Source organism: Typopeltis vanoorti, chromosome 2 (assembly GCF_054136105.1).
Source record: "Typopeltis vanoorti isolate ZY-2024b chromosome 2, IOZ_Tvanoo_1.0, whole genome shotgun sequence".
In the NCBI taxonomy this organism is placed as follows: Eukaryota; Metazoa; Arthropoda; class Arachnida; order Uropygi; family Thelyphonidae; genus Typopeltis; species Typopeltis vanoorti.
The window spans coordinates 134,827,787-134,845,370 of NC_143550.1; the positions used below are offsets into that span (position 1 = coordinate 134,827,787).

Genomic DNA, 17,584 nt, shown 5'->3' on the forward strand with positions numbered 1-17,584 from the left:
TCATTATTGGTTAAAGACCATCTGGATACTTTGACGATCCAATTATCTGGAACTTGGAAAGGCTTGATTTGTTTAGAAACAAGAACATCATATTTGTGGCTTAGATGTTGATTCTGTTTTTTATAAGAATGTTGTAAAGAGCATTTAGCTACATCCAGAACTATGTTTGAAATATGAGGTTCTAAGTTTGTGGAGATATAGATACGGAGATCAGAAACTAGCTGAATGTTAATAGCCAGATCATGTTTAGCAGCTTTGAGTTGATTATGGATTAAGGATAAACTGGTGTTCCTGTAAATATTATGAGCTCCAGGAGATTTAATGGTTTCTTTAATCTTAGCAAAATTAGGAATTATCTTGTTGTCGCGGCATTTTTTTAAAAAGATGATCCTCGCTCGTAACTTACCTTGAGTTACTGATAGTTTGCCTATTTACCGTTTTTTTTGGTTAAATTTTCCCCATGAAGGAATAAAATTTGATTTTTTAGCAATACTTGTGACATAATGATTAGAAATATATACATGTTAGCACAAGAATAATGTTTAATTTGCCAAATATTTCGTTCTGAATATTACAGACCATCTTCAGTGGCTACATAGGAATAGTTTTAAAAACAAAGTGGAATACGAACAATTGACCATTCATATATAGAATGCGCCACGTTATTTCATATCGCTAAGTATTAAAAATATATATATATTATTTAAGATCATTATATGAATTTCTGAATTAATATCTTTAATTATGTTTTTTTTTTTTTAACTTTTCTAATACTTTGCGATATGATATCACAATCATTCATACATCTGTGTATGAATGATCAATTGTTCATATTCCACTTTGTTTTTAAAACTATTCCTATGTAGCCACTGAAGATGGTCTGTAATATTCAGACCGAAATATTTGGCAAATTAAACATTATTCTTGTGCTAACATGTATATATTTCTAATCATTATGTCACAAGTATCGTTAAAAAATCAATCCACCTAGATCTTGGTCTCCTTGTAGGTATTTCTCCTGCCATCTTGATGTTCAAATATGTTTTGCAAACCTTATATGTCATCTTTGTTATTGTTCCATACGATGAAGATATCGTCCACATATCTAAACCAAATAGGATAATGATCTTCTGGCCAGCTTAGATGTCACCTCTCTCTTTACAAACGTTCCTGTGGTAGAGGTCATCGACATCTTAAGTACCTTGTTCCCACAAGATATAACCTCATTGTTTGCTCACTGCCTAAACTCCAACTACTTTTCTTGGAAAAATAAGATCTTCAACAATTTACAGGCTTGGCAATGGGGAGCCCACTCTCACCTTCATGTGCTGACCTCTTTATGGAAGACTTAGATAACAAAATCTTATCGCAAATTTTTCCTAAACCTAAAATTTGGTTTAGATATGTGGACGATGTTTTGCAAACCTTTTTTCTCCCATTCTGTTTAAGACTATACCACATTAGATCCTGAATGCTAACAATGTCAAGTTCCTTCTCAATATAATATATACAATATATATATATATTATAATTATACTATATAATTTTAATATATTATAAGTATATATTATAAAATTATAATAATAATAATAATATTTTCATTTTTAACATGATTCTGTTCACTACCCTAATTTTTCCCAGAACTCTCATGTGGTCTCTAGTCTTTGATCAGCTGCTTCACTTCTAACCCACCTGTCAGATCCATAACTTGAACATGGTTTGAACACTGTCTTGTACACTACTGGTTTAGTGTTTTGACTAATTTCTCTTTTATTCCATATAAATTTATTCAGCTGGGGTTCCCACCAGGCCAGCTTTTCTTATTTTGTTGTCTATCTCCAAATTTAATTTGCCATCTTCATTAAAACATGTTCCTAAATGGCTGAAATATTTTACTTAGTGTTGCAAAGTAATTACTCCAGATATCTAGAATATCCTTATATTCACATTTCCTGTCATCTTTATCATCTTTGATTCCTTTTACAGTACTCTTTCTTCCATTTCCAAGCTTTTTCAATAGCTCCAAAAGATTTTACCACTTTCCTGATATTTATCTTCTATATTCTTATTGAAGTATTATTATTATTATTATTAATTGACACCTCCAGGGAGTCCAAAGACTCATCGAGGGAGAGTGTGCCAACAGCATCGAATAATTGGACTCCTTCCAACTACTAACCGTGCTCAAACTTACTTAACTGAGCCATTAGTAGCAGAGGCTCTACCAATTGACCAAACTATGACTTTTGTTTATATACTTTTACAGATAGCTTTGCTCTCTTACATTTTCTTTATATTTTTTGTGTCATCTGCTGACTTATTTGCTAGGAACTTTCGGCCTGATTTCTTCTTTTCCAGGATTGCTTCTTTAATTTCTTATGACCACCATGGTGTTTTTATTTTCATCGCAAAAAACATCATGTGCTTCTTAGCTGAATTAGTCTGTCTTCTTTAGAGTTTGCCACTGGGAATCCAAGATTGAGTACTTTTTTTTTTCAAAACTGTATCATTTGTTCTTGAGTAATATTTCTGTAGTTGAGTCTACATTTCACTTGTAAAAGCTGCTTGGCTTTAATTCTGTTTATAACTTTCAATCAGTACTCATTGTTATCTTACTTATAACTAAGCAGTGATTACTTCCAGTTTCAGATCCTCAGTATACTCTTATCCTGAACCAGCATAAAGATATCATTGTCAGCAATTTCTTATGTCTTCTCTACATGTGAACTTGTATGCATCTTTATAATAATCAGTCATAACAGGTAATTTGGCATCTTATAATTCTGCATTGCTTATAATAGGACACTCACTTCTATCTAAATATTTGTCTGTAAATTTGTGTGTGTGTGTGTGTGTGTGTGTGTGTGTGTGTGTGTGTGTGTGTGTGTGTGTGTGTGTGTGTGTGTTCCTCTGAACAATTTGCCTGCTTTGGGAAAGAAAATCCAGAGTTCCAGGAGGGAAAACTCTGTTGCCTCCATATGATACTGGCTAACTCATATTCAGTTGAAAAGCTCTGATTAAGGTTCTTTGTATACTAGATGGGATTCTAACTCATGTCTTTGCAATAAAAGCTTGATTTTAAAAATAATTTATTGCATATTACATAATTATATATTCATGAACACAAGACTGTGAACATCCAGGAGTGTGTCTATAAACAGTAATTATCTATTGGTTTTTAATTCAGTAGTGAATTTATTGTTGAAAGGTTTTTCACTTGATTATACTATAAATTAAAGATGCCAAGAAATTATATTGTTGTTGGTTTCACCCTTTATTTCTTGGCATCTTTCATTTATAATATAATCAAGTGAAAAAACTTTCATTACTAATCTCTAATCCAGATAGGAGTGACACCTTTTAACTGCTTATGGAAATATGACTTCTGCATTACTTCAACCCTGGTATCACTTCTGGGTCTGGTTCCCACTGACAAGACCAAAATAAGGGTTGAAACCAATGTGGGTAGAGGCCCTTCCCATAATGCATAGCATTATACTTGTCCGTAAGGATATGCATTGCATTACGGGATACTAAGGCAATTAACGTGATGTCATTACCTTCTATATACAAGCAGCCCAGTCATGAAGTTACTTCACATGCAAACTTTGTTTGCTTACACTTGAATAAAGGCTGAAACCAATAATATATAATTTTTTGACATCTTTAATTTATACTATAACCAAGTGAAAAACTTTCAACAATAAATTCACTACTGAATTAGAAACCAATTGATAATTACTGTTTTTAGACACACTCCTAGATGCATCAAACAACATCAGTTGATACTTAAATAGTGCTTGTTGTGTACATATCTGAATCATTTCCATGTTTCATAGTCTTTGTGTTCATGAATATATAATTATTATTATTATTATTATTTAGACCTCCAAGGAGTCAAAAGACTCATCGTGGGAGGTCCTTCCTAGGAAAAACAAGTCTATCAAGACTCATTGTGGGAGGTCCCTCCTAGGAAACACAAAGTCCATCATACCACTCCTTAAACTCATTGACCGTTCTCGCTCTCACCACTCTATCAGGCAATGCATTCCACGGTTCAACCACCCTCCATGCAAAGAAACCACTAATCATCCGCTTGCTCACAATTTCTTTTCGTAACTTCCAGGGATGGCCCTTTGGCATCACTCCTTCCTGCTTTTCAAGCCGAAGAACTCCCCAGTGTCAACCCTGTAACCACCTCTCAACAGTTTAAAAGTCTCAATCATATCACCTCTCCTTCTTCTATCCACCAAACTCTGCAGTCCACATTCCCTCAGCCGATCCTCATAACTAACATTGTACAGTCCTGAAACTATCTTTGTTATCTGCCTTTGTACCCTTTCCACAGTTAATTTATCCACTTCAAATCCTGGGGAATAAATCTGAGAATAATAGTCTAAGTGTTGTCTAGCTTATTCAAATCCTCTTGCAGGACCACCACATCTGCACTATTACTAATAACATTTCCTAGCTTCACATCATCTGCAAACAACTGAATATCCCCCCCCCCCACTGCAGTACACTGACAAGGTCATTGATATAAAGATTAAACAATGTAGGTCCCAGTACTGAGCCCTGTGGGACCCCACTTGTGTACCCTCTGCCTCCTTAAAACTATCGGACAGCCGATCCTGAATCCATTTGACCAACCTGACCTCCACACCCATGTGCTGCAACTTAAATATCAGCTTATCATGTGGCACCCTGTCAAATGTCTTTGTTAAGTCCAAGAAAATGGCTGTATATGCCTTTCCCTCATCTACTGCTCTTGTAACTTTATTATAAAATGCTAGCATATTGCTAAAACAAGAACACCCCTTCACAAATCCATGTTGACTCTCACAGGTGACATTGCCCTCATCTGCCCAATGCTGTATATGGTCCCTAACTAATTTCTCCAAGATCTTAACAACTACTGATGACACACAAACTGGCCTATAATTAGACATTTCCAGTCTGCTTATGCCCTTATGTAATGACAGTATCTTACCTTCCTTCCATTCCCTGGGCACCTTTCCCGTAGCCAGACTTTCATTGAAAAGCCAGGACAAAGGAGCTGTCATTTCTTTAGCACATTCTCTTAAAACTTGTGGTGAAATACCATCCGATCACACAGCTTTACTGATATCCAGAGTGCTCAGCATTTGGAACACATCCCTCTCCTCCTCCTTCACCTCTAAACTTTGAACCTGCCTTATCCCTCTAGTATTAAAATTTACTCCTCCAGGATGAAATACATCAATAAAGTTTTCATTGAACAATTCCACTATGTCCTCTGCATCAGTCACTCTTTTCCCATTTTTATCCCACAATGTCATTCTTCCACAATTTATCCTCCCACTGGCCACATAGCTAAAAACTTCCCTATGATTTTCTTTGGATCTTTGGGCCAATCTCTTCTCATATTCTAGTTTTGCCTTCCTTACCATACTAGTCATTCTCCTGGCCTGTGTCTTATATTCTTCATTCATCTGCTCTTCACCTGTCTCCTTATATCTCTTCCATAGCCTCTTTTTCACATGCAGTTCCTGTTTAATATTGTTTGTCATCCACTTTACACCAAATTGTTTTCTCTTCTTCACTTGTGGAATACAGCTTACTATTGCTGCTAACAAATATTCCTTCACAATTTCTCAATCACTAATGATATCCCGGCCTTCCAATTCCTCCCTCCATGAAACTTCCCCAAGTTGATGTCTAAGGCTATTATAATCACCTGCCTTATAATTCCACCTATGTTCCTGTCTATTTGATACTCCTGCATGTCTATTCATTTTCTAAGTCAAAACCATATGGTCACTCTCTCCATCTGGTTGGAGAGATGCCATCTCGGTTATTGTCAACTCTTCTGATGCTATGACGATATCCAAAACTCTTGAACCTGTTGTTTGCTCTATTACATGTTGCCTAAGACATTTGTCCCTCAAGAATTCTAGAAATTCCATTCCCTTATTGCTACATGGATCTTCCTCTCCCCAATTTATACTGCTGTAGTTAAAATCTCCCATAACAATCATTCTTCTTGTACTTGCCAAGTTCAACTGTCTAAACATCTCCTGGTCTCCACCCTCTTTGCTCCTTGGTTTGTAGCAACACCCCACTAAATATCCCATCTTGCCTCTCTACCTCACACCATATGCATTCAGAATCATTAGTGTCACTGCCTTCCAAAGCCTCCACTCTTCGAGGACACAAGTTGTTCACTTATCATAAGCAGTACTCCACCACCACCACACTTTCCCTTCCTATCCTGCCGAAAAATGCTGTGCCCTGCTACTTCTGTTCCTGTTATTATATCCTCTTCCTGCAACCACGTTTCAGTGATCCCAATAATCTTTGACCAGGCTGATGCTATCATGCCACCAATTCTCCTTTATTCCGGATACTCCTGCTATTAGTATAACGCATAAGAATGCCACTGTTTCTATACCCAGCATTATCCCCCTCTAGATTCCACTGGGCTCAGCATTACCTGATGTCGTCCCCCTTCTCCCAAGTACCCATTCCCACAAGAGGCCACCTGCTAACATCCACCTTGGGCATTCTAGTTTCTCTGCATTGAACACTGACTCATTCAGAACAACAATCTCTCCATATACCTACGCCTTTCCTCATTCAAATGCAAGTGGTCTCTCGCATACAATTCTTCTCTGTCCTCAAACGCCCTCCAAGCATCCACATGTTCCAATCCTCTCTTCTGACACATTCTAGCTATTATGTTATTCAATATTACTGCTCTTCTGCTCAGATCGTCACCATCATATCGTGTTGGAGGCTTAATGGATTTTTTACAACACTCAATTAATGTTGTAAAATTAAAATTAAAAGTAAAATTAAAATACATTAATGTAACATATACACAAATTTGTGTATATGTTACATTAATTGTTTTTGTAATCCCCGTAGATGTCCTAGTGACTAGGACGAAATATAGGAAGTATTAAATTCTATTTTAATACTTTTTGAGTGTTGTAAAAAATCCATTAAGCATTTGTGTATATGTTACATTAATTGTTTTTGTAATCCCCGTAGATGTCCTAGTGACTAGGACGAAATATAGGAAGTATTAAATTCTATTTTAATTCTTTTTGAGTGTTGTAAAAAATCCATTAAGCCTCCAACATGATGTCCTCACAGCACTTAAGCCTCTACACACGTCACGTCACCATCATACCTAGGCAACATGCACACTATCTCTCCTCTCTGCATCGCAATATGCAATTAATTATTTTTAAAATCAAGCTAATTTTAATGAAAAATTTTCTAAGAATTTTTTATTGTTTAAAACATAAAATATCAAGAATGAAATTTTGTTCTATTGCAATATTTTAAGTAAAATATAAATCTGTTCAGTGTTAACATATGGTATTTTTACACAGTTACAATTTTAAAGCTGTAATCCACATTTGGACTCACTTATGATAAAATTGATATTAATCTCAGCTGTATTTTCTATTCTTTAAAATGGATAAAAAGGGACAGTGGGTGAACAGTGAAAGCAAGAAATGCATATTTTCTTACAATATAGCTCTCTAATTTTAAATAGAGATATTAGCTAGACAAAACGACATACACTATGTTTTTATATTTCAGACATTTATATATGAATTTCAGGTCAGGATATTAACTAGTGATTACTAACACCATGTTCTAATATAGCTCAGTTGGTATTGTCAAAGCCCTTTGATTGCAAAGACATGGGGTAGAATCACATCTAGGATACAAAGAACTTTAATTAGGGCTTTTCAACTGAATATGACTCACAAAACAGGCAAACTGTCCAGGAGAACACACACAATTTACAGACAAATATGTAGATAGAACTGAGTGCCCTATTATAAGTAATGCCAGAATTATAAGATGCCAGATTACTTGTTGTGATTGACTATTGGGTCTAACAGAAAAGGGAAGATGGAATGATATGTTCCAACAAGATTCTATTCTTTAAAATGGATGAAAAGGGACAGTGGGTGAACAGTGAAAGCAAGAAATATATTTTTCCTTACAATATAGCTCTTTAATTTTAAATAGAAATATTAGCTCGACAAAACCACATACAGTATATTTTTATATAATTGACTATGAATGAACTATGAATAGTTCTATTCTTTAAAATGAATGAAAAGGGACAGTGGGTGAACAGCTTATTGATTTACTGTTAATTTGGTTTCATAAATGCATCTCAGAGCTAGTGCTAGTGAAAGCAAGAAACATATTTCCATACAATATAGCTCTAATTTTAAATTCAGAAATTATGTAGACAAAACTATACAGTATATATTTATATTTTTAGTCCTTTTAGCTTATAATTATAGGTTTTTTGTTAATTGCAGGAAAAAATAAGAGAAACTTCCATACTTGTAATATGATTTTTTTATCATAAAACAGGGACATCAACAGTTATACACAAAAATGCAACAAAACAAGCAGACTTGATTAAATTCTGAGAGGCAAGGATTTAGTATGTTATAAGATTTTCAAATGGGCGACAAAACAGTTGTAAAGAAAAGGTCTGGAAAAAAAAGTAGCAGTGGAATTGTGCATACAGTAAGATATAGAAAAGTGGGACAGGCGCAGAGAATATTCAGAATTTGTGCTCTTAATATTTTTCAGTATAAATTGAAAATTACAGGACTGGAAGAAGTGTTTTTCATAAATCCTCACTGAAAAAAATGACAAGACTTGAATAAAATAATCTGAAATGCTCTTACTAAAGTAAAAGGAGCATGATATACAGATTTAGCCAGTTTTGGAAGCAAAGTGATAAATTTGCTTAGAACATCTAAAAATGATAAAGCAACAGTACTGGGATGGATAGATACCAATGGAATTGTGGAAAATTGCTGGGTATGATATATTTAGAATTATAACAGAATTATTTAATGAAGTTTTAGAAGCCTACATACCTGATGACTGGAATTGATCTCATGTTTTGATCATTAAAAGAAAATGGAAATTAGAAGGATTTAAGTATACTTATTCCCCTTAATGGCCAAAAGGAGAATAAGTATAATGACATCCATTAGTGTATATATTAAAAGAAGCACATGGAAAAAGCTTATGACTCAATGATGGTCCAGCTGATAAAGATCTGTGATACAGCCTAGGCAACAGTTAAAGCCAGACAATGGCAGAAGAATTCAGAACAACAAAAGGGCTAAGGTAGGAATGTGGAATATCTCCACCTTTTTTTTTTTTTTAGAATTTATTCAGAGACTGGGATGCATCTTGTCAAGGGATAAGTGTTGCAGTTTTGTGGGGGTGGAGGGGATATAAGTGATACATTCTTTACATTTTGCTAAGGACCAGGTGATAATAGCCCAGGACAAGATGGCACATTATGTGACTAAAACATTAATACAGGTATATAAATTAGGAGGACTTAAAATTAGCATTGTGGAAACAGAATACAGTAATCTGTTGTTTATCCTACCATGTTCGGTTATTACCGACATGGTAGGTAACTGAAATGCAGTTAGATGATGCTCTACAGAAAGTCAGTTGACATGCAAAGGTCAATTGACTTTCTGTAGAGTCAATTGACATCCATTATTACTATGACAATGACTGATCCTTCCGTCATTGTCATAGTAATAGGAGGAGATGGAGTATGACTCAGATATACTAGGAATAGTGGTCAAAATCCTTTAAATATCTGCAGACAATATTACATACTGGCACTTATCAAAAAGATGTGGATTATCACATAAGTGAAGCGAGAGGGGCATCTTCTGATAAATAGACAAATTCAAAATGAAGTGATCAGAAGACAGATACACCAGCTAGATTCTGTGGTAGTAGAAAGATTGGAGTGAAGATTTTGTGATGGTACAGTTACATCAGCAGGATGCTGGATACAAGATGGCCAAAAAATAGTATTGGATTGGCCTCCTCAGAGAGAAGAAAATGTGAGAAATCTCTAATAACCTAGAGAGAAGGAATGCTACAAGTCTTGAGGGGGAAAAAATTGGATGACAACCTGTGAGTGGATATGAAGGCAGCATCAGGTAATAAAAGGCAACCTGTAAAAGTAAAATTAAGTATAGTATTTATGTATTCATATAAAATATTCTATCTGGAAAAAGTAACCTCAGAATTTTTTTTTTTTCTTTTTTGCCTAATTGCACTTAGCTGAAGGTGTATTTTTTGTGCACAAAGATTTTTTTTTTTATCAGGTAATCATGAAACAGTTATTGTTTGGAATTGAAACAATTATTATTATTATTAACAGTTATATGAATTATAAGTTGTTACCACCTTGAGTATAGTTGGCTGTAAGCAAGACTCAACAAATTATACAAATCCTTACTCAGCATGCAAAAAATGTATTCCCCCCCCCCCCTCCATTTTTTTTAATGTCCAAATAAATTGAGGAATTCCATAAAGTGATTACTCATGTTGCATTTTTGGTTTCTTAAAATTAAAAAAGATTTTGTTTAAAAAGTTGATTTTTATTAAATAAAAGTTATTATGTTTTGTGTAATCTGCAGCTACTTGCCAGCTGGAAAAATCTACTCACCACTTGCAAGTAGTTGAGAATATTCATTGACCCTGACTATAAATATTTTTGATTAAAGTTACCATGGTAAATGGATGTAAAAGGATTTTGTAAACTGTAAATGAAAGTTTTAGTTTAAAAATTAAATATATCCCAGTAGCTGGTTACTCACATGGCAATCCAGTCATGCCGTTAGGTTTCGTAGTGCAGAGATTTTGTGTGTGTGTGTGCACTCTCACTCATCAGTCAGGCACATGATAGGTGATAGAAACTATAATACATTAGTGTCATCTGCAGTGCCTTCAAAATTGATAAGTATCAGCTGTTTTCAACTTAACATATTTATTCATTTTATGCTTTTGCACAAGCAGTATAAATTTTTTTTCAGTTGTCCACCTCAATGGACAGGTGAGCGATGTGAAACTCCAACTCCAATTTGTGATGAATATTGTAAGAATGGTGGCACTTGCCGAATTGAATATGGAGTCCGGCACTGTACATGTTCACCTGAATTTACAGGCCAACGATGTCAGCATTGTACTTCTTTGAGGTAAGCATAATAAAGATTTATCAGAGCAGTTTATAGTAATTGCATATCATAATGACTTGCTGTACTTTTTCTGTATTGAAGTGCTTTATTCAAATTAGGGGAGAAATTAATTCCAAAAATTGGCATAAAACTGTTTTAACACATGTTAAACAGTGTAAAAAATCCATGCTTATAATTTATGTCATCATCATCATCAAATTCCTGCCAGGTACCCTCTAGGGGTGTACAGTATATGATAGTACTACATGAAAAACTTGCATCATTACTAACTTCCTATCTACAATTTTCCTCCAAATCAATCTGTTTCCTGTCAAGACTCCAACATTCTTTCTTCTTCTTCTTTTCTGTCCACTGCTGGACGAAGGCCTCCTCCTCCAGTTCTTTCCACCTTTCTCTGTTCTTGGCAATGGTTGACTAATTTTTCCCCAACAAATTTTGACAGTTCATCACTCCATCTTCTTTTAGGACGTCCTAGGCCTAAAAGAAGGTGGAGTGATGAACTGTCAGTATAGTGGTCCATTGCTCATCTTTTCTCCTGGATAGTTTTCCAGCCCATTTCCATTTTAGTCGCTTATGGTGAAGAATGATGTCAGTGATGTGAGTGTTAAGTTCTGAATGAAACTAAAATAGGATTAATTTATGTTTCCTTCAGACTTAACATGGGGTTACATTTTGATTCAATTATTGATATATCAGAATATACTAAACTCTTGTAAATTACAAAACTATTACTAAACTGAGAATCTTTCATTTATTTTGGTTATAATGTAAAGTATTATGAATTGCTAAATTGCTTAAATCTTACTGCTTAAGGGTAAGTACTTATAAATTGCTGGGAGAAAGAGATAATCCGATTAAATAAAAGTGGCCGGAATAGAAACGAGCTACAAAGGGTACAGATGCACCCTTTTCGTAAGCAAGTAGTCCCCCCACTCATGCATTCCGAAAATCACGCTAAGGATTCTGTGTGAGGTGCTCAGTACTGGGTGACGTGAAGTGACGCTGGAAAATGGGAGGAGAAATCGATGACGTAGTGTCAACGTGTGGCGCGCAATTTAAAAAGTCATGCAGTGCCAGAAAGCTCTCTCTTACTCTTAGGCTTGTTATGCTCCGGGTCTCGTGCGGTCTTGCTGTGGTATGTGGAGCCTCCTCGTGGCATCCCCTTATTCTCTGCGGATTCGAGATAATGACCGAGGAACTTTGCCGTGGATTTCCCAAAAATTTTACCAATCAGCGACCAGCCCAACAGAAGATATTCACCGATGCTTATGGAGATTTCGTTATAATGTTGAGCCAGTTCACCAAAGAAAAACGTCTACTTATTTTCAGAGGCAGAAGTATGTGCTGATCGAACCCTTGAAGAATGCCTCAGAAAAAGCAGAAGGAACATGGAGTCGAAAGTATATGTCCTGACGAGATATGTAAGGTGGCCAAATAGTTTCCCCAGAAATTGGTAATGTACAGTCTAGTACGTTACCAATTTCTGGGGAAACTATTTGGCCACCTTACATATCTCGTCAGGACATATACTTTAAATGTGTACAAAAAGGATATCTGTAAAATTTAGGAAGGACTCTAGAGATTATTTCTTTTAATAATAGAGTATATTATGAGTATTTTGTGAAAGAAATCATACAAGAGCACGTGGAGCCTAGGGATTGTGTCTTTTAATGAATGAATAAGTTATAAGAATTTTGTGAGAGAAATTGTATGAGAGCACGTGGAGCTACATTAGTAATTCAGTTAACAAATGCCTTTAATATTGATGAATAAATGTAATCTTTCAAGTATAAGTCGTAAATCATAAATGAAGCTCTTTGTCATACATGCTAAGATAGATATAGAGAATCTGAGAAATTAGTGCTCATTCATTAGCAATTGCAGATTATTTAATCAGCAATGCAAGTTCATGACATGCATTCATGAGCAATAATGATGACTTGCCTGATTTTCTTCTCTGTTGCACTTGCTTATAAAATACGGACCACAGCGGGAGATTGATTTATAGAGAGGCTACGACTGCAAAAGTAATTTATAGTAATAATAAGATTGTATGCTAAACTGTGTTCTGGTTCCTTGATTCCACACTCTTTGTTAATCTAGGATTCAAGGTGGTGCATTAAAAAATAAATTTTCCCTTAATCCGAAAAAGGAATTAGAACCAGTGTTGAGACAAAGGAATTAGCATTGACCATTAGTATTCCCTTTGTCCTACAAACCACTAGCATCATTCTTATAGGTAAAGATCGGCCAAGAGAAAATATTGAAATTAAGAGAAATAAAGTTTTACTATAGAAGGATTTTACTAGGGCACAAACATAAGTGCAATTAAGAATTAAGAGTACAATACGAAAAACATAAAAGAGAGATTAAAATTTTACATTAGTCTGGCTTTTTATCCAGATGTTTTGCTTCTTATCTTTTATTGTGATGCCTAGCATCTACCTCTCCATTTTTCTTTGAGCTGTTGTTAGTTTATTTGCCAGTGCTTTTGTTAGCGATCAAGTTTCACAACCATATGTGATGACTGGAAGTATATGCTGGTTGAATGTCTTCCTTTTTAAACAGAGTGGGACATCATTGTTTTGAAAAATGCTTTTCAATTTTCTGAATGCACCCCAAGCAAGTTGAACTCTCCTATTTATTTCCTTTTGGAGTTCACAGCTTAGATCAATGAAATGACCGAAGTATGTATATGAAGAGACTCTTTCCAAGAAATTCATCATTATCATCGAATTCCTGCCATTTACCCTCAATGGGTGTACAGGATATGATACTACATGAAAAATGCAATTTTCCTCCAAATCAGTCTGTTACTTGTCAAGACTCCAACATTATCATAGCTTATATTTTTATCATCTAAGGCACTTTTTACTGTATCAATCCACCTATATTTTGGTCTTCCTCTGGGTCTTTTTCCAGCCAACCTGGCAGAGAACAAAAAGATTAGCAAAACTTGTTTTGCTAATCTTTCCTCCTTTATTCTGTTTAAGTGACCATACCACCTGAGATTAGCTCTGGTAACACATTCCTGGATGCTGACAATGTCAAGTTCTTTCCTAATATCATTGTTTTTAATATGATATAGCCATTGATTCCACCTGTTCATGCCCTTAATCTTTCTCAGGTCTCTCATATCTGCAGTCTCTAGTCTTTGGTCAAGTGCTTTACTTCTAACCCAGCTCTCAGATCCATAAGTTAAAACGAGTTTGAACACTGTCTTGTATACAGCTAATTTAGTGTTCCGACTAATTTCTCTCTTATTCCATAAGAATTTATTCAGTTGACTACCTACCATACTAGCTTTATTGATTCTGTTGTCTATTTCCATATTTAATTTATCATCTTCACTAAAATTCATGCCTAAGTAGCTGAAATGTTTTACTTGTTTCGCAGGTTCTCCATTCACAATGCAGTTGACATTTCAATGATTCTGCCTATTTTCATTGTCTTTGTCTTGTTATTGCTGACCTTCATACCATATCTTTTACAACAGTTATTCGATTTAATCAGGGAATCTTGCAGACTTCTGTCAGATTTATTTAGAAATATAACATCATCCGCATAAAGCAAAGAGCTGACATTAGCATCTCTAATTTTGATATCAAGTTTAATACCACTTTCCTTCATAATGTGATCCATATAGATAATGAGTAACAGAGGGGATAATGTACATCCTTGTCTGACACCAGATTTAACATTAAACCACCTTCTTGTACTTCCTTCAGTTCTTACTGCTGGCTTACAATACAAATAAAGACAAAGTATTGTTTGATATAATGTCCCATCGACACCATACGACTGTAGCGTATTGAATAGCTTCTCACTTGGCACCTTTTCATATGCCTTTTCCAAATTGACAAAACTTAAATTACAGATCTTTGATATATTCCCATGATTGCTCCACTATTTGTCGTAAAGTGAAGATCTGATCCTGACAGCCTCTATTTGGCCCGAAACCAGCTTGCTCTTTACCAAGTTTGTTCTTTACCAAGCTTTTCTTCCACAATTCTTCTCAACCGTTTCTCGAGTATACTTGCATAAATCTTACCAGGAACACTTTATAGGGAAATACCTCTGAAATTCTCACATTCAGTTTTATTTCCCTTTTTATATATGGATACTATGAGAGCTCTACTCCAATTGTTTGGAATTCGTCCCGCTGTCCAAGCCTTCTGAACTATGCATTGCAGCCACTGTAAGACTTTTATACCTCCATACATCAGCATTTCTAGTGGAATGTCATCTATTCCTGCCGCCTTTTCACATTTCAAGCCTTTGATGGGCTTTTCTACTTCAAGTATGGATATGTGTTCCTGACTGTATGCCCGTTGAGTGTTTTTTACCACTGTGCTATCACTGCTTGTTTGATTTAGCAATTTTTCAAAGTAATTACTCCATGCTTCAAGGATATCTTTTTCTCTGGTTTTCATGTCACCTTTATCATCTCTAATTCCTTTTACAACACTCTTTCCTCCATTTCTTAGCTTCTTCAACAACCTCCAGAATATCTTGCCACCTTCTTGATATTTATTTTCTATGTTCATACCAAAGTCTTCAAATGACTTTTGTTTAGCTAATTTAGACAGTGCTTAACTTTCTTACATTTCTCTCTGTATTCTAAGAGCACAAGCTTACTTATTTGCCAGTAACTTTTGATATACTTTCTTCTTTTCCATCACTGCCTCTTTAACTTTCTGTGTCTGCCATGGAATTTGATTTTTCTATCCTTGCAGACAACCTCACCACATGCCTCTCTGGCTGAATCAATCAGCATTTTCTTCAACGCTTGCCACTGAATCTCCAAGGTTTGGTTCCTGTTCTCAAACTGTTTTTTTTTTTTTTTCAATAATCTTTGTGTATTTTAGTCTACATATCACATCTGGAAGCTGCTCAACTTTTATTCGCTTTAAAACTTTCTTACATTTTATTCTTTTCAATATGAAATTCAATTTTATTCTGCTCAAGACTAAATAGTGATCACTTCCAATTTCAAATCCTCTGTACACTCTGGTGTCCTGCACCAGGGAGACAACATCACTATCGACAATAACATAGTCAATGAGACTTTTCTTATTCCTTGCCTCTTCTCTCCATGTGAATTTTTGCATATTTTTATGTTGGAACATGGTGATAGTAATAACCAGTCTATGTCCTGGGCAGAAATCCAACAGGTATTTGCCATTATTATTTGCTTTGCTCTTTTCTCCAAATTTTCCCAAAATATTTTTGTACGTCTGACAATCATTTCCTACTCTGCTGTTTAGATCCCCAACAAGGACCAACTTTTCCTTTTTCATTGTGCCAGTTGATTTCTCTAAAGCCTCAAAAAATTCCTCCATTTCCCTTAGTAGAACCTATTGTGGGACCATAGGCACAAATAAGTCTCATTGTCCAGTTCCCCATTCTCATATTTTTGCCTGCATCACTCTACTTGAGACTGCTTGCCACTCAAGAAGATTAGCCTAGTATTTAGTGTTGAATACTATGGCTACTCCATCTTTTCCTTGATTGTCAGTGCCTGAATATAACATTTTGTATTTATTGCTCAGAGAGATCTCACCAGTATTTGTCTGTTTTGTTTCAGTCACTTCTATTATGTCGATCTGGTACAGTTCTTTCCAACTTTCTCTGTTCTTGTCAATGTTTGACCAATTTTTCCCAACAAATTTTGACAATTTATCACTCCACCTTCTTTTAGGACATCCTCAGCCTTGTTTCCCTTTTTTTGGCATCCAGAAAAAGTATAGTATAGTGGTCCATTGATGGACCACTATACATTTAGCATAGTGGTCCATCACTCATCTTCTCTCCTGGATAGATGTCCAGCCCATTTCCATGTTAGTCGCTTACGATGAAGAATGATGTCAGTGATGTGAGTCTGGCTTCTTATCTTTTAATGTGGTGCCTGGCATCAACCTTTTCATTTTTCTTTGAGATGTTGTTAGTTTATTTGCCAGTGCTTTTGTTGGCGACCAAGTTTCACAACCATGTATGATGACTGGAAGTGTACGCTGGTTAAATGTCTTCCTTTTTAAACAGAGTGGGACATCATTGTTTTGAAAAATGCTTTTCAATTTTCTGAATGCACCCCAAGCAAGTTGAACTCTCCTATTTATTTCCTTTTGGAGTTCACAGCTTAGATCCATGAGATGACCTAAGTATGTATATGAAGAGACTCTTTCCAAGAAATTCATTATCATCATCGAATTCCTTCTATGTACCCTCAAGGGGTGTACAGGTTATGATACTACATGAAATAATTACATCATTACTAACTTCCTATATACAATTTTCCTCCAAATCAGTCTGTTACTTGTCAAGACTCCAACATTATCAGATCTTATATTTCTATCGGCTGAGGCACTTTTTACCGTATCAATCCACGTATATCTTGGTCTTACTCTGGGTCTTTTTCCTGCCAACCTGGCATAGAACAAAAAGATTAGCAAAACTTGCTTTGCTAATCTTTCCTCCCTTATTCTGTTTAAGTGACCATACCAATAGAGATTAGCTCTAGTAACACTTTCCTGGAT

The 17,584-nt window shown here is 35.3% G+C and overlaps 1 protein-coding gene across 1 annotated transcript in view; it reads left to right on the plus strand.

The window, feature by feature from the left end:
• Window positions 1-17,584, plus strand: part of LRP1 (LDL receptor protein 1) — a 1,646,373-nt gene that overhangs the window by 1,423,979 nt on the left and 204,810 nt on the right. The window contains exon 82 of the mRNA XM_090402369.1: window positions 10,887-11,048. Coding sequence (XP_090258495.1) covers window positions 10,887-11,048 — 162 coding nt within the window. The remainder of the gene's footprint in view (window positions 1-10,886; window positions 11,049-17,584) is intronic.